This window comes from Mustela erminea, chromosome 1 (assembly GCF_009829155.1).
Source record: "Mustela erminea isolate mMusErm1 chromosome 1, mMusErm1.Pri, whole genome shotgun sequence".
Lineage (NCBI taxonomy): Eukaryota > Metazoa > Chordata > Mammalia > Carnivora > Mustelidae > Mustela > Mustela erminea.
The window spans coordinates 115,172,930-115,191,787 of NC_045614.1; the positions used below are offsets into that span (position 1 = coordinate 115,172,930).

An 18,858-nucleotide genomic window follows, 5' to 3' on the forward strand; every position below is an offset into this window, starting at 1 on the left:
ATGGTATTTGTCTTTCTCTAACTTATTTTACTTAGCCTATTACTCTCTAGCTCCAACCACATTGTCGCAAATGGTTATTTCTCAATCTTTTTATGGCTGAGTAATACTCCCTTGTGTATATAAACCACTTCTTTATCCATCCATCAGTCAGTGGACACTTGGGCTCTTCCCATAATTTGGTCTATTGTTGATAATGCTGTGATAAACATCAGGGTGTATGTATCCCTTCAACTCGGTAATTCTGTATCCTTTGTAGTGCAATTGCTGGATCATAGGGCCATTCTATTACTAACTTTTTGAGGAAACTCCATACTGTTTTCTACAGTTTCCATTTCTTTGCTGATATTTTACATGTTTATTCACATCTTCCTTTAGGTTCTTGAAAATACTTACAATATCTGCTTTAAAGACCTTGCCTGCCAATACAAGATACAGAACATTATGGTGACAGTTTTATTGAATGCTTTTTCTCTTAAATGCAAGTTACATTTTCTTCAGATGACTACTTATTTTTTATTATTGGATTTTATAAATAATGGTCGTACAGATTCTGCACTCTTTTATGTTCCTCGGAAGAGTGCTGATTTTCATTTTAGCAGGAAGTTAACTTGGCTAGGCTCAAATATCAAAGTCTGTCTCCACTGCAACAGGCAACAGCAAAATTCTCTCTTCTGTTCTTTCAGCTTCCTGATACTGTTCTTGTGCCAAGCCCACTGGGTCTCCTCTACACATGTATAGTTCCAACAGTCACCAAAGATTTGGGCATAATTTAAGTGCAGGTTTTAGAGTTCATTCCCTTCTGTGGCTCCCTCCCTTACCTGGTTCTTCTCTGTCTAGCTGTTCTTCCAGCTTTAAGCCCTGTCCTCTAACACTTAAATTTTGTAAAGCTCAGGCTCTCTGATGCCCTATGCAGTACATGAATTGGGGAATGCCTTCAGACAAAAATCTGTATTTTTTTTAAAAGATTTTATATATTTATTTGACAGAGATCACAAGTAGGCAGAGAGAGGGGGGAAAGTAGGCTACCTGCTCAGCAGAAAGCCCAATGCAGGGCTCGATCCCAGGATTGAACCTCTGAAGGCAGAGGTTTTAACCCACTGAGCCACTCAGGTGTCCCCCAAAATCTGCACTCTTAAATCTTTCCCCTTGCTGCTGCCATCTTTCAGGAGTAGACTCTGCCATTTTCTGTCTGCTTTGTGTCACTCTCCTGTATTTTCAAATACATGTTTATGTTTTTGTCCAGATTTTATAAAGTGCTATCTGTAGGAGGGCTGGTCTGATCAAGTGATTTCATTACTACCCAACAGCATTTATTTTAAAGTCCTAATGTAACACCTACTATATGCTAAACATTGTGCAAAATGCTACATGCATATATCCCTATCCTCAAGGATACCATCTTCTGTTGACTGACATATATTTTTATATAGTATTTTAAACATATATGAATAATACACAGACATATTCATGTATAAATAAATTGAAAGTAGTTTTCTTACTTTTCTACTGCAGATCGTTTCTGTGACTTGCTCTTATAATTTAATGCCATCTTAGTTTCCATTCCAGTGTAGATGGCAACTCCTGCAAAATAAAACAGTTCTTTAAAATAATCTGCTGGCATATTTCAAAAGAGAGATATACTCACTAGCATGAAAGGAAATGTATTATCTGATTATTGTTATAATTTGCCTTCAAGTCTTTTTGGAGTTTTTAAAAGGCTGTCCAAGTCCAATTCTGGGGAACTCCAGTCACTCAACCTGTTGGATGGGAAAGGCATAAGGGTTGTATTTCTGAGTTATAATTAATATACCTGAATGAAAGAGATGTTATTAGAGTTCAAACTGATGAAGGAAAAGGATTTGGAAAGGTAAAGATAGCAGGGAAGGCCATTATAAATAGAGTAAATACTGTTAACACAGAAATGGAAAAGCACTTTGAACAATGGAATGTAGTCAGAGTTTGAAAGGCCTTGAATGCCAGAATCTAGGGTCAAGAATAATTTTCTACCACTGGATAGATAATATGGGAACCTGTCAGAGGAAATGAAATAAACAAAGGTGCTATTTTAAGAATGTGTGCCTATATGAATGACAGATAAGAATGACAGTAATAATCGCCTAAAGTTGGGGAGTGAATGAAGTTAGGTAAGACCAGCTTTATAAGAAACTTTGGAGTTAGATCTTACCTTAGACTTTACCTCTGCTACCTATTAGTTCTGGATCCTTGGGCAAGTTATTTAATCTAAGTCTCAAATTCCCCATCATTATATAGGAAAAAAATATCTCAGAATTGTTGTGAGGTTTGTATGACAAAATAGCAAAATGTCTAGAAACAGAGATATGATCAAGGAATATTCACACCCATCCTTAAATAGTGAAATCTGAGAAGCAGTGTAGGATTCATCATGCTCTCTTTCTAAAGATTTATCCTGGAATTTTCACCAGTACTCTTTAAAGGCAGGGATTATAACTCAGATATCTGACAACGGGCACTGAAATTACAGAAATGTGAGAAATCAGCTGGAATGCTATGCAGTAGAGAGGTGGTAGTGAGGCAGACAACAGCAGAAGCCAGCTAAAGGCATTCAAATATACATTTTATTTTAATAATGTGAAAGGTGCTCTGGCTATAGAGATGTATTAAAATATAGCATTACATGAGGGGGTCCAAAAGCCCTGGAGATGTTCTTTGGTTTTGGGCATCAGAACATGATTATGGTTTTCTTTTTTCTAACTATAATAAAATATACATTACATATAGTTTACCATTTTATTAATCTCAAAGTATACAATTTGGTGGCTCTGTGTACAATCACAATGTTGTGCAACCCTAACTTGACATTTTTATCATGCTCAAAGAAAACCCTGTACCCATTAAGCAATCATTCCCTGTTCCCCTCTATTCCCCAGCCCCTGGGAACCACAAAGCTACCTTCTGTCTCTATGAATTTTCCTATTCTGGGTATCTCAAGTAAATGGAATCATACAATATGAAGCTTTTTGTGTCTGGCTTCTTTTATTCAGCATGTTTTCAGTGTTTATCCATGTTATAGCATGCATCAGTACTTCATTTTTTATGGGTGAATAATATTTCATCATATGGGTATCCTACATTTTGTTTATCTATTCATTAGTTGATGGATATTGGGCACTTTCTACCCTTTGGCTATTGAAAGTGCTGCTATGAATATCCCACACAAGTCTTTGTTTGAACACATATTTTCAATTCTTTTGGGTATATATCTAGGAGTAGAACTGTTGGATCGTATGTAGAATTGCTGGATCAACAACAACTCTACGTTTAACTCATTGAGGAACTGCCACACTATTGTTCACAGCAGCTGTGACATTTTATATTCCCTCCAAAACTGTATGAGGGTTCCAAGTTCTCTACAACCTCACCAACACTTGCTGTTTTGTTTTGTTTTTAAGGATATACATATCTTTATCAGAGAGCCTCATACTGAGAGATAAAACATAGCAGTTAATAGGAAAGAAGAGAATGAAGAAGAGACCCCCAAAAGCTGTAAGCATTCAGTAACACAGGCTGGGCAGTATATGAAAGGTCATTCCTAAAATGGGAGAAGCTAGCTGACAGACAAAGGTTATCAGGACTTCACAATTTGTCTAGAGTTGACTCAGAACATGTGAATTAACTTAGATCTCTAACACTAGAGCATTATTTATTCATCCTTTTGACATAGTCAGTATACATTCCAATAATACCTGCCATACAGTCATAGGTCAATAAGAATTTATTGAATGAATGGATGAAAGAATGAGTCAGTGGTTTTATTAATCTAATCTAAGAATCATCATAATGGAAATTATATAGGTGGTTATTTAACCATGTTGCCAGATTATATTGGTTCTCAACCACCATAAAAATCAGAATTTCTTAGCAATGTTTCACAAGTATCCACAAAAAAAGGGAGCAAGGTTCTAGTCTGTTATTAAAAAATAGGGATTAACAACAACAAAATAATACATTTTATTACACAGTCTTTGCAAGAAAATTATTACAGACAACATTTGACTAAGTAAATCATCCAACCAAAAGAACCCAAATGTTATGCTTTAAAAAATACTTTACATAGGGGTGCCCAGGTGGCTAAGTCAGTTGAGTGTCCAAGTCTTGTTTTCAGCTCGGGTCATGATCTCAGGGTTGTGAAATGAGCCCAGTGTCAGGCTCTGTGCTGGGATGGAGCCTGCTTAAGATTCTCTCTCTCTTCCACTGCCTACCCACCCCCACTTGTGTGCCCTCTCTTTCAAAAAGAAATGCTTTATATAAAGCATTGACATGAATCTATAACTTAAAATTTTCAATACAGGGTGCCTGGAAGGCTGTCAGTTAAGCGTCTCCATTTGGTACAGCTCATGATCCCAGGGTCCTGGGACTGAGACCCACATTTGCGGGGGGGAGGGGTCCTTGCCCAGTGGGGAGTCTGCTTTTCCCTCTCCTCTCCTCCTCCCCGACAAGTGCTCACTCTGTCTCTCTAAAATAAATAAAATCTTTAAAAAGAATTTTTTTTTTTTTTAATATATACAAACCAAAAATTTCTTTTGTGTTTTTTAACCTGGCTCCACGAAGCAAGAGACTCTCTGGCCCCAGGGGTCTAGGGAAAAAGAAAAGCATTAAATATATTAAAAATTCAATTAAATTCTAAAATGGCATCTTCAGCAGAAAAATCCCTGAGCTATAGTTACAACAGTGCTTCCATATAAAACCAAAATCTTGGTTACCATAAAGCTGTTTAGGTCAATTATGTGAGTGACCATAACAACAAATATCTGCCACTCAGTGGCTCAGAAACAAGATTACACCTAGAAATAAACTCACAAAGCCATCAGTTTCAAGATTTTTAAACATAAAACACAACAAAAGATTAACCAGTGATTTAAAAATGTTTAACATCATGAAATTTAAAAATTTTGTGCAAAATTGAAGTTTTTAAATGGAAAACACAGAATTAAAATGCAACGTAACCATGAATTACAGTCTACTTTGTGTATAAATGCAACAATTCTCCATGATCAAAATTACACTGGATAATAAAACATAACGTAGTAGTGAGTTAGAACTTTCTCTAGGCAAGACTGACACTACAACTTGAATACTTGCTACATACTATGTACTCTTTAGAGCAGGGGTCTTCCTGCTGTTTGAATTTTTCTCCATAGAGGAGATGTAAAATGAGAAGGAATAACTAGAAAGGAAATTGTATTTTCTTAGTGATAGCAAAATGATAAGACTGTTACGGATAAGTAAAGAAGCCTTAATTTCTGAAACATACATACGCAGTTACCCAAATCAAATAGAATCTGAATCAATTCTGAAGACGTCTGCAAATCCAAACACTCTAAAAAAATCTAAAGAACCAAGAAGGATCAGGTATTTGGGACATGGTTAACAAGTATGGTTTTATTAGAAAGTCATATTTAGAGGACCTTCCATGGATATTCCAAAATTAATTATTCAAAAGGCATAAAATAGCTCTTTTTTCACTTGGTGTTGGTTCTAACAATGAACAAAATAACTGGGCTCACATTGGTATATAAAACTGGGATATGATAATGGAAAGCTTCCAAATTAAAAGATAATTCATCAGTTCACTCAGGTTGCTTTAGCAAAAAACATGGCTGATCTTTTTAACCATTTTAAGTGCGGGTAACATAACTGATCTTTTGATTTACCAGCCACAATATCTTAATAAATTCAGATTATGTATCCACATATATATATCCCACTATGTCACTCTAGAAATCAAAATAAAACCTAGTCATATTCATTTTATTTTTCATTTTCATTTATTCGGCAAGGGGTTCTATATTTACAAAGACTTTGTTAATGAGTTTACTGAATGTGCTCCTGTATTAATGTTTATTAAAAATGTGAACTGATGCTGAAGTATCATATTTTTGGTGCCTTGTTTTGAGGATGGCATTTTAAAAATGCTCTACTCTTCTTGTTAGCGACTTATTTTATGCAGCCAGTATTAACTGAACACATCTCCAGAAAAGCAGTGGAATGCTAATTGGACTAGAAGTTCAAAGGCTGATTCCAAGATTTATTCTCAATTTGGCTTTGCGGTCATGAGTAACAATATAACCTCATCATATCAACACATTTCTGAAATAACTTAAAGCCTTCATGCAGGAGCCAGAGATTAACCTGAATATTGAGGGCAAACACACCAAAACAACCAACAACAACAACAACAACAACAAAACAACCAGAAGAGTAAATAAGAGATTGGCCACTAGATATGACCGACCACTAGATTGGCCATTAGATTCTAGATTGGCCACTAAATAAAACATTTATACTTGTCACACATTATGTAAAACTTTTTTTTGGATTCTAGACTAAGTGTGGTCATTTAAATATGTAAGAACGTGAACAAGAATGGCTGTTTCCTTTTATGTCATTACATAAAACTACCAGAAAAATACAAATACACAAATAATCTTACTAAACTACTTTGATATCACTTCATGGGATTTTTTTTGTTGTTGTCCTTACTCATTGCTGCTACAAATTATTAGAAGATGAAATGTTAAATGCTTTTAAATGAACCCCTTTCCACAATGTGCTGCTTACTTACCTAATCTCCCTTTAACTTGATTTTAGTCCCTCCCCAATACAATTCTCACATAATAGTGACAATGCAAATTATTCTTACCTTACAATTTCTTCCATTTGTTGAGTTATTATCATTCGTCCCATGAATCTATCAAAGAATTCACCATGTTACAAAAAAACCAATGATACTTACTTATAACATCAGTGGGTGAAAAATTTTTGATAGTTTGACACCACTCTTATACATGAAACAAAACTAACCTTTTGTATTTGGAATGGTCCATTCTTTATGTTAGAAGTTACATAAGTAAATACCCATCATTCATTAAGCTTTAAAAAACTGATATTCTTGCCATTTCCATTTCAGTTATGAATGAGGTAACAAAAAAAGTTTTCAAAATGGCAATAAAAATGTCATATCTTATTAGTTTAGTCATCATAATTTACAATTTCTACACAAAGATGCTTATATTATTTAGCCAACAATGAATACTCACACATACCATAGTTTATTAAGTAAAGTCTCCTGACTAGAATCATTCATTCACTCACTAATTGACTTGGGCATGCATTCGTAAATATTCACTGAATGACAACCATGTGTGAGTTAAGTGATGGGGATAGGGTAGTAAGCAAAACCTATCAGTGAACTCCAGACCTTCTTTAACTTTTGGTTGCCTGAAATCTAGAGTACGTAGCCCATTATCATAATGGATTTTCACAGCCTGGCCTTTCAGATCCAGCTTCCGCAACCAGAACAGCTCCACAGCATAGAGTCAATTCAAGTGTACAATCACTTCCTACTAAATTCTAAGTTGAAGAACACTTTAGACAGAACTTTCATATTAATCATCTCACTAGCAAAGAAATAAGCATTCCTTTCTAAATGTTCCTATTATCCCACTGCCAGGTCACAGATGCTTAGACTTTGGCTTCAATGTTTCTTGCTAATCTCTTATTTCTACTTCCTTCACCTCCTTGTATCAGGGAGCACCACAAGTTTTTTTATTATCTCCACTTAATGGAATTTTATATAGTCCTGATGCCGGCCTCAATTTTGGATTTAGATTCAAAGAACCAATTCAGCTGCTATTTCCCTGAGTATCTTTTGGAGATGATGTGTGATCACTCTTTTGATTTCCCAGAGCAAAATTCCAATAAGAGACCTATCTTCCTTCATTTCACCTGTCCTGTGTCCCTTGATTCTAAGGTACTCCTATCTATTTATGCATGTTCCATACTAGATTAACTCATCTTGCACTTTCCCTAGCCATTTCTCCAAACACACACTTTAATTTGATTCAAAATGGAAATAGTTTCATTATTCTCTTTTCTGATTATAAAGACTACCTACACTGAAACACACACATTTTATAAAATGATTTAGTTTAAAAAGACATCAAGAGAGAAATAAGAATCATTGGTAATCCCACTACTCAAATACAAACACTTAATATTCTGGAGTATTTTTCCAGACTTTTTTTTCATGCATATATCTTAAAAACAAAATGGAATCATGCCATAAATACTATTGGTAACATTTTCCCTCACTTAACATGTCCCATCAAAAACAAAGATCTACAGCATTTTTTAAAAAATTTATTTATTTATTTGACAGGTAGAGAGTACAAGTAAGTAGAGCAGTAGGCAGAGGGAAAAGCAGACTCCCCGATGAGCAGGGAGTCCGATGCGGGGCTTGATCCCAGGACCCTGGGATCATGACCCGAGCCGAAGGCAGTCGCTTAACAGACAGCCACCCAGGCGCCCCTACATCATTATTTTTAATGGTCACATACAGCACTGTACTTTGGGGATTACTGCATAATTTAAATAACTCACTGCTGAGTGTAGGTTTTTTCCACCTTATGGATAGTTTAAACAATGTAGCCCTGAACAACCTTGTGTATATATCTTTTCATATTTTCATTAGGATACATTCCTAGGAGCAGAATTTCATTAGAAAAAATTTCTAGAAGTGCAAGTGCTGAATTCAAGTTTAAAAATTAAGAGTTGTAAAAAATAGAAAGAACTAAAGGAGCAAAGGTGCCCATCCCCCTCCCAACTCACCTCTGACAATCACCAGTTTGTTTTCTGTACCTAAAGAATCTGGTTTTATTTGTTTTGTTAGATTCCACATATAAGTAAAATTATATGGCTTATTTCCTTTGGTATAATGTCTCTACAGGTCCACCCATATTGTTGCAAATGGGAAGATCTCATTTTTTTTTTTTTAAATGGCTGAGTGATATTCTACTATATACATATACCACATCTTCTTTATCCATTCATCTACCAATAGATACTTGGATTGCTACAAATGATACTTTATCTATTCATCTATCAATAGATCTTGGCTACTATAAATAATGCCATAAGGGTGGCATATATCCTTCAAGTTAGTGTTTTCATTTTTTTTTTTAAGATTTAATTTATTTATTTGATGGAAAGAGTGATCAGAGTAGGCAGAGAGGCAGGAGGAGAGGATGAAGCAGGCTCCCTGCTGAGCAGAGAGCCCTATGCGGAGCTTGATTCCAAGACCCTGAGATCATGACCTGAGCCAAAGGCAGAGGCTTAACCCACTGAGTCAGCCAGGTGCCCCTGTTTTCATTTTCTTTAAATACCCAGGAGTGGAATTACTAGATCATACAGTATTTCTGTTTTTTAATTTTTTGAAGAATTTCCATACTGTTTTCCACAGTGGTTGCACCAATTTATATTCCTACCAACAGTGCATGAGGGATTCTCTTTCTCTTTATATCCTTGCCAACACCTGTTATGTCTTGCCTTTTTGATACCAGCCATTCTCCCTGATGAGAGGTGATACCTCACTGGGGTTTTGATCTGCATTTCACTCATGATTGGTGATGCTGAGCATTTTTTCATGGGCCTGTTTCCATCTGTATGTCTTCTTTGGAAAAATGCCTACTCAGGTCCTCTACCCATTTTATTTATTTATTTATTTTAAAAAAGACTTATTTATTTGAGAGACAGAGTGTGTTTGAAATGGAGGGAGGGGTAGAGGGAGGAGAAGGAGAATCTCAGGCCCTCCCACCCCTTAAGTCCCCCCCACCCCACCCCTAGGGGGTTGGGGGAGGTAAGCAGGGATGGAGCTCAATCCCACAACCCATGAGATTAGGACCTAAGCTGAAATCAGGAGTCAGATGCTAAACCGATGGAGTCAACCAGGAACCCCTCTTCTACCTGTTTTTTAATTGAATTTTTTTTTTTTTTTTGGTGTTGAAATGAATTAAGTTCTTTATATATTTGGATATTAACCACTTATTAGGTATATCATTTGCAAATACCTTCTCCCATTCACTAGCCTCCCTTTTAGTTTTGTAGACAGTTTTCTTTGTTGTGCAAAAGTTCTTTATTTTGGTGTAGTCCCAACAGTTTATTTTTGCTTTTGTTTCCCTTGCCTGGGGAGACCAATCTTGAAATATGCTGACAGAAGTAATGTCCAGGAGATTACCGATTATGTTTTCTTTTAGGAATGTTATGGTTTCAGGTCTCACATTTAGGTCTTTAATCCATTTTGAGTTTATTTTGTGTGTGTGGTGTAAGGATGGTCCCTTTCTAAACTTATACTTTGCTAATAACAATAAAAATTAGTCCAATGTTTGTATAATCTGTCAAAGGTCATAGATTAATTATAATCCAACAATTCTACTTCTGCAGCTCTGTCTTTTCTTGGGAAATAATCTACTACTATACCGTACCTGTATAAGTCTGCTTCTGGTTGCTGACATTCTATCACAGCTATGAGTGTGTCCAAACTGGCAACTGTTTGTAATACTGCTGTTTCTGGAACTGCCACATGTGTCTGGGAAAATAAAAAATAAATAAATAAATAAATAAAAGATTACATTACAGTTTCAGGATCCAAATGGGACCTTATCATCTATTTCAAATCTCTTTTTGGATGAAATCATAGTATACTGTAGTTGAGATCACTTAGCTAGACAACAGAGAGGAGAAAGATTACAAAATAATGAATACGAAAGGAGCTACTATGATTACTAGTCTAGACAGGCCACTTGCATATAAAAAAATTAAGTCTGTATTAACAGTCACTATTTGCTCAAAGTTTATTATAAAGCAGTTTAATGGGAAAAAATGCGACTTTTCACTTTCATATGTGAAAGCTGAGAACAATTTAAAGGTGTCTCTTATCTAAAAAAGCAGCAAAATATTAAAGGATTACATTTTTCTTAAAATCACTTTCCATTTTTCTTTAACTTGATTAAACTACATGAGGTTACCCTTGAAATAAATATGTAAGGTTATTTCTTTTAAAAAACTTCTAAGTTTTAAAAGCTTCAGTGGTTTAAAAAATTTCTTCCTTAACAAGCCAAACAAAGGAAAATATCACTATAACCCAAAACCGTTCTGTTCACCCAGAGCAACACTTATACATATTCAAGCACAAACACACATGTACAAACCTTCAGGTTAGTTTCGCCATCCAAACTAGCAGTTGTAACGTGACAAGAACCATCAAGTCGATCTGAGGATAGAAGCACCAAATCTGCAGGAAAAATTTCATCTTTGGCTATTCGAACAATATCACCCACCTATAAAGAATTATGGGAGAAAAGTAAATATACAGATTTTATGAGGCAGAGACTTATTTTGATTGAGTTTTAAACAGGTGGCCTATAAGAATATTTTAATATAGGAAAGTAGGCTTTTAACTAAAGTATGATCAGATTAGAATTTGTGCTACCAAAATATAGTTGATTTCCATTATTTACTAAATGCATACCCGAATGTTTTTTGATCTAGTTTTTACAAGGCCACCACTTCGAACAACATAAACAGGAGCTCCATTTACTTCATTATCTGAGTTATGTCGTAACCAATCTTCATATCCCTATAAATACCAAAAGAACAACAAAAAAAAATACTATTTTTAATGTAATTAGAAGATACTTTTATTGCACGAGAAAAAGAAACATAAACACTTTCTCAAAAACATTTATTTAAAAAAAAACCCAAAAAACATTTATTTCATTTACTAGAATTACATTAGACTAGTTTGATGCACATAACTCATTGTATTTGACATTCATTCCTACTAGGAACACTCTTCTCTTGGTGTCATTACACATGTTCCTGGTTTTCATAGTACCTTTCTAGTTACTCTTCAATTTCCTTACAGGAGACTCCTTGCATGTTACCTTTATGGGCCCCTTTTACACCCTTCACTTTCTCACTATAAGATTTCTTTTATCCCCATGTCTTCAAAAAATCCCAAAATTTATCTCTAGCCTATATCTCTCTTTTGGACTGTAAACTTCAATATCCAACTGCATTCTTGATGCGTCACTGAACATTTCAAAACTAAACTGACGAGGTTATCTCTCCAAATCTATTGCACTTCCAATGTTTCCCATCTTGACAAATGACATCAACATCTACTGAATTGCACTTAGCAGGAATCTAGGAAATCATTCTTGATTCTTACCTTTTCCTACACCTACTTAATCTGTAAGTCCTATTGCTTCTATGTAAAAATGATGTTATACTCATAAAAATAAATTCACAGAACATTACTACAACAACAGTAAAAGAAAAAAATGAATAGATTTTGAAACTGAGGTTGAGTTCTTTCACTTTCGTAACCAATAGGCAAACAGAATTAATTATAATATGTATTTCAAAAAAATATGATAGGCTACATGTGTCATCATTAAAAAGGGGCACAGACATAAGCATTTCAGAAAGGAACCTTTGATTAAATGTTTAAGGAGTGGTAATTTTTTTAAAGTGGAAAAGACTTTTTTGTTATTTTATTTTATTTATTTATTTTCAAAGATTTTACTTTTGTATTTGACAGATAGGGAGAGAAACAGCACAAGCAAAGGCAGGGGCAGAGGGAGAGGGAGAAGCAGGCTCTTTGTTCAGTGGGAAGCCTGCTGCAGGGCTTGATTCTAGGACTATGGGATCATAACCTGAGCCCAAGGCAGACACTTAGTCGACTGAGCCACCCAGGTGCCTCTTCTCATGCTATTTTAGAGGAAATTCAGTAACTCAGGGGTGCAACAGAAGTACAGATAATGGAATGATATTCAAGGGATAGAATTAAGTGATAAAAATGAGGTACAGAATGTATTGTGTTCTATGCTATCATATATGAAAAAAAAATGCCTGACTATGTGAATATTCTGCATAGATATCAGGACTAATGTACAAATATATCAGGAGAGGAAAACAGGGGACTGGGAGGGGAGGTTAGGAATATAAAAAACTTACTGTATACTATTTTGTACTATTTCTGTTTTTGAAAAATATGTGAATCTATTACCTAAAAATGTAACATTATAAAACATAAAGCGAATATTAAGGATTGCTTCGAAGGTCTCCTCCCCACCCCGCCCCGGGAGAAATCTTTTGGGAAAGCATTCTTTTTTGGGGGAAGGGGGAAGCATTCTTAAGATACTTAAATTACACTGACCTCATTTAAGATTTGGTATGTCAATTTTAGAGAAATTTAACTGAGAGTCAAAACATCATTTCTGAAACTGTCAAAAAGTACAATTCCTTTTATAGTCAGATAACATTAACAGCTGAACAATGATAACATTATCTTTTAAAACACAAATTCTAATCCACCTTATATGTTACTGCCCGATTAATGTTTCCAAAACATTGTTTTAAAATTCACTAGCTTGGGTGAGCCGCCTGGGTGGCTCAGTGGGTTAAAGCCTCTGCCTTCGGCTCAGGTCATGATCCCAGGGTCCTGGGACTGAGCCCCACGGCAGAGAGCCCGCTTCCCCCACCCTCTCTCTACCTGCCTCTCTGCCTACCTGTGATCTCTCTGTCAAATAAACAAATAAAATCTTAAAAAAAATAAAATAAAATTCACTGTCTTGTTCAAAACCCCCTCAATAACTCTCAATGCTTATAGCAAAGAATCTTCCAACCTCTTTAATTTAGTATCAACCTGCATTTCTGTATTATCTTTTAATACTTCCCTCTACAGGGTCAAACATTTAGTCAGATATGTCATTGCCCAAAACAGGTCTTGGCTTTTCCTGCATTAAGCCTTTGCCTAAGTTGTTTTTTTCTATCTCACCTTCTTCACCAACTGTCATTTTACCAATACTCCAAGTTTCATTTCTATTATTTATTCCATAAAACCTTCCTGATTATCAGATGAAGTGTTCCATTCTTTCTCTGAATACCTACAGCTCACTGTCTCTTACTAGTACCTTATTAAACTGTAATTACTACTGTATTTGGTCTTACCTTCCCTACTTCATAGGTTTTAAGTTCACAGAAGGCAAAGACTTTGATACTTCAGAGCACTATAGTCTTGCATTATACAACCAGAGAGAAGACTTAATATGTAAGTATGACTGGAAGTTAAAAAACAACTTCATATTAAAGTATAAATAACTAATAAAGCTTTTTCTATTTTGATAAGAGTGCAAAGGCAGACTAAAAGGGGAGAAGACAAGGAGGGAAGACTGGAACATGGCAACTTTCACTTTGTAATTTTTTTAAAATTTGTTCCACTAATCTATAGTGATGGATATATAAACCTGAACAATACACACTCTGGTTAAGTTTACTGAATGAATAAAACTTAGAAATAGTTACTGCACAAGAGAAAATTCTTGAGTTCTGAAATCATTTCTGAAAAAGGGAGAAAAAAATCCTTATATATCAAATTTTCTCTTTGAAAATTATGACTTTTCATATTTCTTCTTTCGCTTTAGTTGTCAAAATGCTCTCAAGTAAATTTAGTATTCATCTGCAATAACCATACTAATACAGGTTTGAGGTATAATCTTTCTACTTCCAATCTTTAGTTTTTACATGTTTTACTTAACTCTTTTTAGAGGAAGACAGATTGCTAATTGTTATTATCCTATTTACTTTCTCATTTTGCAGATATAAACTCACCACAATTTCTCAACTCAGTTAATGGCATCACTTTTCAATTAAATCCAGTGTATATTTGGCCAAATATATTGGGAAATCAGGGCAAGAAGTTTCACAACATTTTACATTGAATTTACATTCAAAAGGTTTATTCATTCATTTATTTATCTATCAAACAAATGTTTATTATTGTAGGCCCAATTTGTACATGACTTTGTTTTGGTCACTGAAAATAATCTGGTATTAAAACAAATGTTTAGCTCCTAGAGCTAAACATTCAAATGAAGGTAAGAGATAAATAAACATTTATTCAACAGAACAACAGGTAGTGACAAACATACCAAGAAAAAAGACCAGATCAGGAAATGATAGAGTGACATGGTGGTCAGGAAAAGCCTAAGATATCCATGTGGAAATGTTGCACAAATATCTGTATATGTGTGTCTGGAGTTCAGGGAATAGTTTTAGGATACATATTGATTTGAGAACCACCAACATATAAATGGTACTATAACCCACTAGACTAAATGAAATCACCTAAGAAGAAAAGTATATATAGAAAAGAGTTCCAAGGGACAAATAGGTGTTACTTTGAAGAAATAAATGACATCTACAAAACCAAGTAAATATGTAACTGTATGAAGTGATTTGGATGCTTACTGAGTTGCACAAATTCTAGCCTCCAATAAAACAGTAAAAGGAAATCAAAGTTAGTGAAAGCAATAGCATGGTATTCTGACACACCAGATTTATAATGTAACTGTTAATCCATAGGTTCCTCTTATCCTTCTATGTAAGTAATAAAGAATATACTACATCCCAGAGTTATAAAATGTTTGTCAATTTTATTTCCAAGTCTAATTTAAATCTTATCCCTAAATCTTATAAAATAAGAATTCACCATATTTACAATTATGATTCAATTAACTCTTTCAGGTGGAAGGGTTATCTATTTAACTGGGCCCCTGACAAGATTTTTTGAGAAGTGATAGCTATACAGACAAGACATTTCTATGACTTTATTTTTTATTCAGCATGTGTATCTAATGATCTTACTTTTCTATATCTACATTTTAATACCAATTCAAGATTTGGCTGAAGCTATTTCCCCAAGGGTATTACTTTATATAAAAATCAGCATTACCAGGGAAAGTAGTAGAAAGTGGGAAAACACTATACAATTTTTATTCAAAATGGTCATGTCAAAAGTACATGCTTCACTCCCAAGAAATATACCTCTTTTGAATTGTACTTCCTTTAAATATTGCCAAACCTACAAAGATGACTATAATAATTAATCTGTTTCATATATACATTGGTTTGTACATAAAATGCTTGTTTTGGATGCTTCCTAAGTGTGTCAAGGGAACAACATATTTTAATAATGGTAATCATTCATGAGTCCCTAGTACCTGAAAGGCAAAAGTGGCTTAACTCAGTTTAATTTTACCATATTCAATACCAAATTTGTTGCTTTCTTATGGAAATCAGTTTCACAAAAATAAATGTTAGTCTGAAGTGGAAATATTTATCAACTTCTAAATGACTTGGGGGAAAATAGAAAGTATTGTCATACCTGCTTAATGGCAGTTACTGTTATCACAAAGAATAATGGAAGTCCACTGGTAATTGGACTGGTAGGTGTATCAATCATAAGCTAGATTTATAACAACAACAAAAAAGAATACAGAATATTAATATTTTTATATTGTATACATCATACTATTAACATCTAAAATCTCATACTTATTGGGAACTCTGAAAACACTACAGGAAGTATGTATCATGATCCAGAGTAAAAAACGGGAGAGAGATCATGCATAGAGTTTATTTCACAGTTTCACCGTGTTCATTTTGTTAGTTATTATATGAAGTTAGTAGAATCTATTGCATATCCACAAATATTGCTAGAGTAGACTCAGTCACTTCTGCCTTTTTAACACAGAGTACTTAAGGTCTTCCTCCTTAGTATTTGCTTATAAGCAGAGCTACAGCTGCTCAGAATCTCATTTTACATTTCTTTGCCCATCCTGGTAAATGCTGAAAAGTCTGTCAGCAATTTTTATGCTGGAATTTAGAATAAATTCACCACTTATGAAGAGAGAACAAGGAATGGGACTAGGAAAAGGATTTTTTCTACAGTGATTTTGTTATATCTACAGAGCCAGAGGGGTAGAGCTCAGAAAATGATGCCGTAATTACGATCTAAATCATACAACTGAGGTTTCAATAAATTGCTGTAGAAGTAATTTTTGCAGTAATTATGTTTGGTTAGTTAAAAAAATGGATTTAATGGTTTATTAATGTTGCTTTACCCTGAATAGGCCAATTAAATTTGTTCTATTCCAGAGATAAGCTGAATTCCTGAACTTAGCTAGTAATTTCAAAAATGCATGTGTTAGTGGACATGGTTAACATAAATTCTCACTTTTCAAAACAAAACAAAACAAAACAAAACAAAAACAAAAACAAAAACCAAGTTGATGTTCTATTGACAGAAAATCAGAAATCCCTTCTTTGTTCATGAAAGAAAGCAATTTTTTAAAAAAGTGAATGTTTCCTCAAGCTTTAAAGTAATCACTTGACAAGTTTTTTTTCTCCTGAAATTCCAGGTTCTATGAAAGAAAAGTTCAGTTTATACAAAAATTCAATGCTACATTGAAACAAATTGCTAATGTGTCATCAGAAAAGAATAACCCTTTTAAAAGAAAATGGCAATCACTCTTTTAAAATCTTGACTTATACTCAAGTTTGATAAGCTGTTCTCTTGACACTTTGATATTAGAGAAAAAAAAGGAACAATGTGAAAGTTAAGAAATTGTAAAAGAGTTTATAATGCATACAGATTTAAGAAAATGGTCCCAGGATTAAAAATCTATACTCGTGGGGGTTCTTAAAAATTTAAATTAAAAAAAAACTTAAAAGTATAATTTAAACTGAAAACAAAGGAAGAGCCAAAGAAAGATTTTCATGGCCAAAGATGGTTCCATAGGCAGAAATGTGCCAAAAACACGTGCTGTATATTAAAAGCCAAAATATTTTTGTTCTGAGGCAGAGCAACTGAAATGTAAAATTGGTTTTGATTATGGGTATCAACACCACAGCATATTAATGATGAAACAAAATAAAATTAATCTTAAAATTCATAGGCTATTTTTTAGAAATCTGCATGTGATTTAAATCACAATATTCACTGATTATAAAGGGGAAACTGTGCAGGAAAAAAAAAGTCCCATAGTCAAATGATTTAGAATGCAATGTAACTTTCCCCTGAAGACATAATTTTAGAAATCATTCTATAAGCTTAATCTATTGAGAGATAAGCTTACCTGAACCAAAAATATAATAAGAAAATAAAAGTTTGCCACTCTTCTGAATTGTTCAAATAAATTTTTTGGAACAAAATTCCACACAGTATACTAAAAAAAAAAGAGAGAGATGGATAAATTAATATTTAAAATAACATACACTATATCCATGTAATAATAAGCAAAATGAAATCAGATTTACTAAGTCCTTAGACAAATTACGTAAATCTTGATGCTACAAAAACTACCTGGCTTTTAAGAGTTTCAGAACTTTTATTCTATACTTTTTTCTTTCTTATACTATTTATTGCTAATTTTAGTGTAATTTAAACAGATGAGATAAACTGGAACCTACCAATTTTGCTATCAAATTCTTGATTTTTTACAAGTTGTAGATGACAGATCTAAAACAACATTTAATAATTTATTTTGGATTCTGGTTACACAAAACTGAACTAATGTTAAAAATAAATAAGAGCTGATAAAAACGCTCATACTAGATACTATTTATTTCCTATTTTAAATAGCTCAGTGTCAGAAATAAAGGAAATGGTATAATTGATTATCTTTTGTTAAGTACTGAATATGGAAAAATAACTTAGAATATGAAAAAGATTAAAAAATACTTTACATAAATGGTCACTGGTATAACCACCAAGAAAATCTCATAAAGGCATGCAAATCTGTCACAATGTCAATTTTTAAAGTAGACAGTCAAATGACCCTGGACTAATCTCTCTGTACCCCACTTTGTGCCTCTATAAAATGAGGACAATAATAACATAGTGTATAGGGTTGTTAAGATTTACATAGCTAATATATTTATGAAGCACTTAGGACAGAAACTGGCTCATATTAAATATTAAATTAATAATAAATATTAATTAAATTAATAATAAATATTAATTAATATTAAAGATTAATCATATCCTATACATATAATAGCTATGTATCTGTTATTAGATTACTAATCAGAATACAAGCCTAGAATGTTATATTATAGGGGTAGGGTAAAACAGTACAAATTCTACTCCTGTCACTAACTGCTCACAACACAATTTCACATGAAACAGGAAAA

The 18,858-nt window shown here is 33.8% G+C and overlaps 1 protein-coding gene across 3 annotated transcripts in view; it reads right to left on the reverse strand.

Annotated features, from left to right (window-relative positions):
- Positions 1–18,858, reverse strand: part of ATP11B (ATPase phospholipid transporting 11B (putative)) — a 115,375-nt gene that overhangs the window by 68,255 nt on the left and 28,262 nt on the right. For all 3 annotated transcript variants that reach the window (XM_032339831.1, XM_032339824.1, XM_032339841.1), the window contains exons 3-10: positions 17,802–17,891; positions 16,049–16,129; positions 11,348–11,455; positions 11,028–11,156; positions 10,302–10,405; positions 6,683–6,730; positions 4,551–4,615; positions 1,500–1,581 (exon numbers count right to left, since the gene is read on the reverse strand). In XM_032339831.1, the coding sequence (XP_032195722.1) occupies positions 1,500–1,581; positions 4,551–4,615; positions 6,683–6,730; positions 10,302–10,405; positions 11,028–11,156; positions 11,348–11,455; positions 16,049–16,129; positions 17,802–17,891 (707 nt within the window). The remainder of the gene's footprint in view (positions 1–1,499; positions 1,582–4,550; positions 4,616–6,682; positions 6,731–10,301; positions 10,406–11,027; positions 11,157–11,347; positions 11,456–16,048; positions 16,130–17,801; positions 17,892–18,858) is intronic.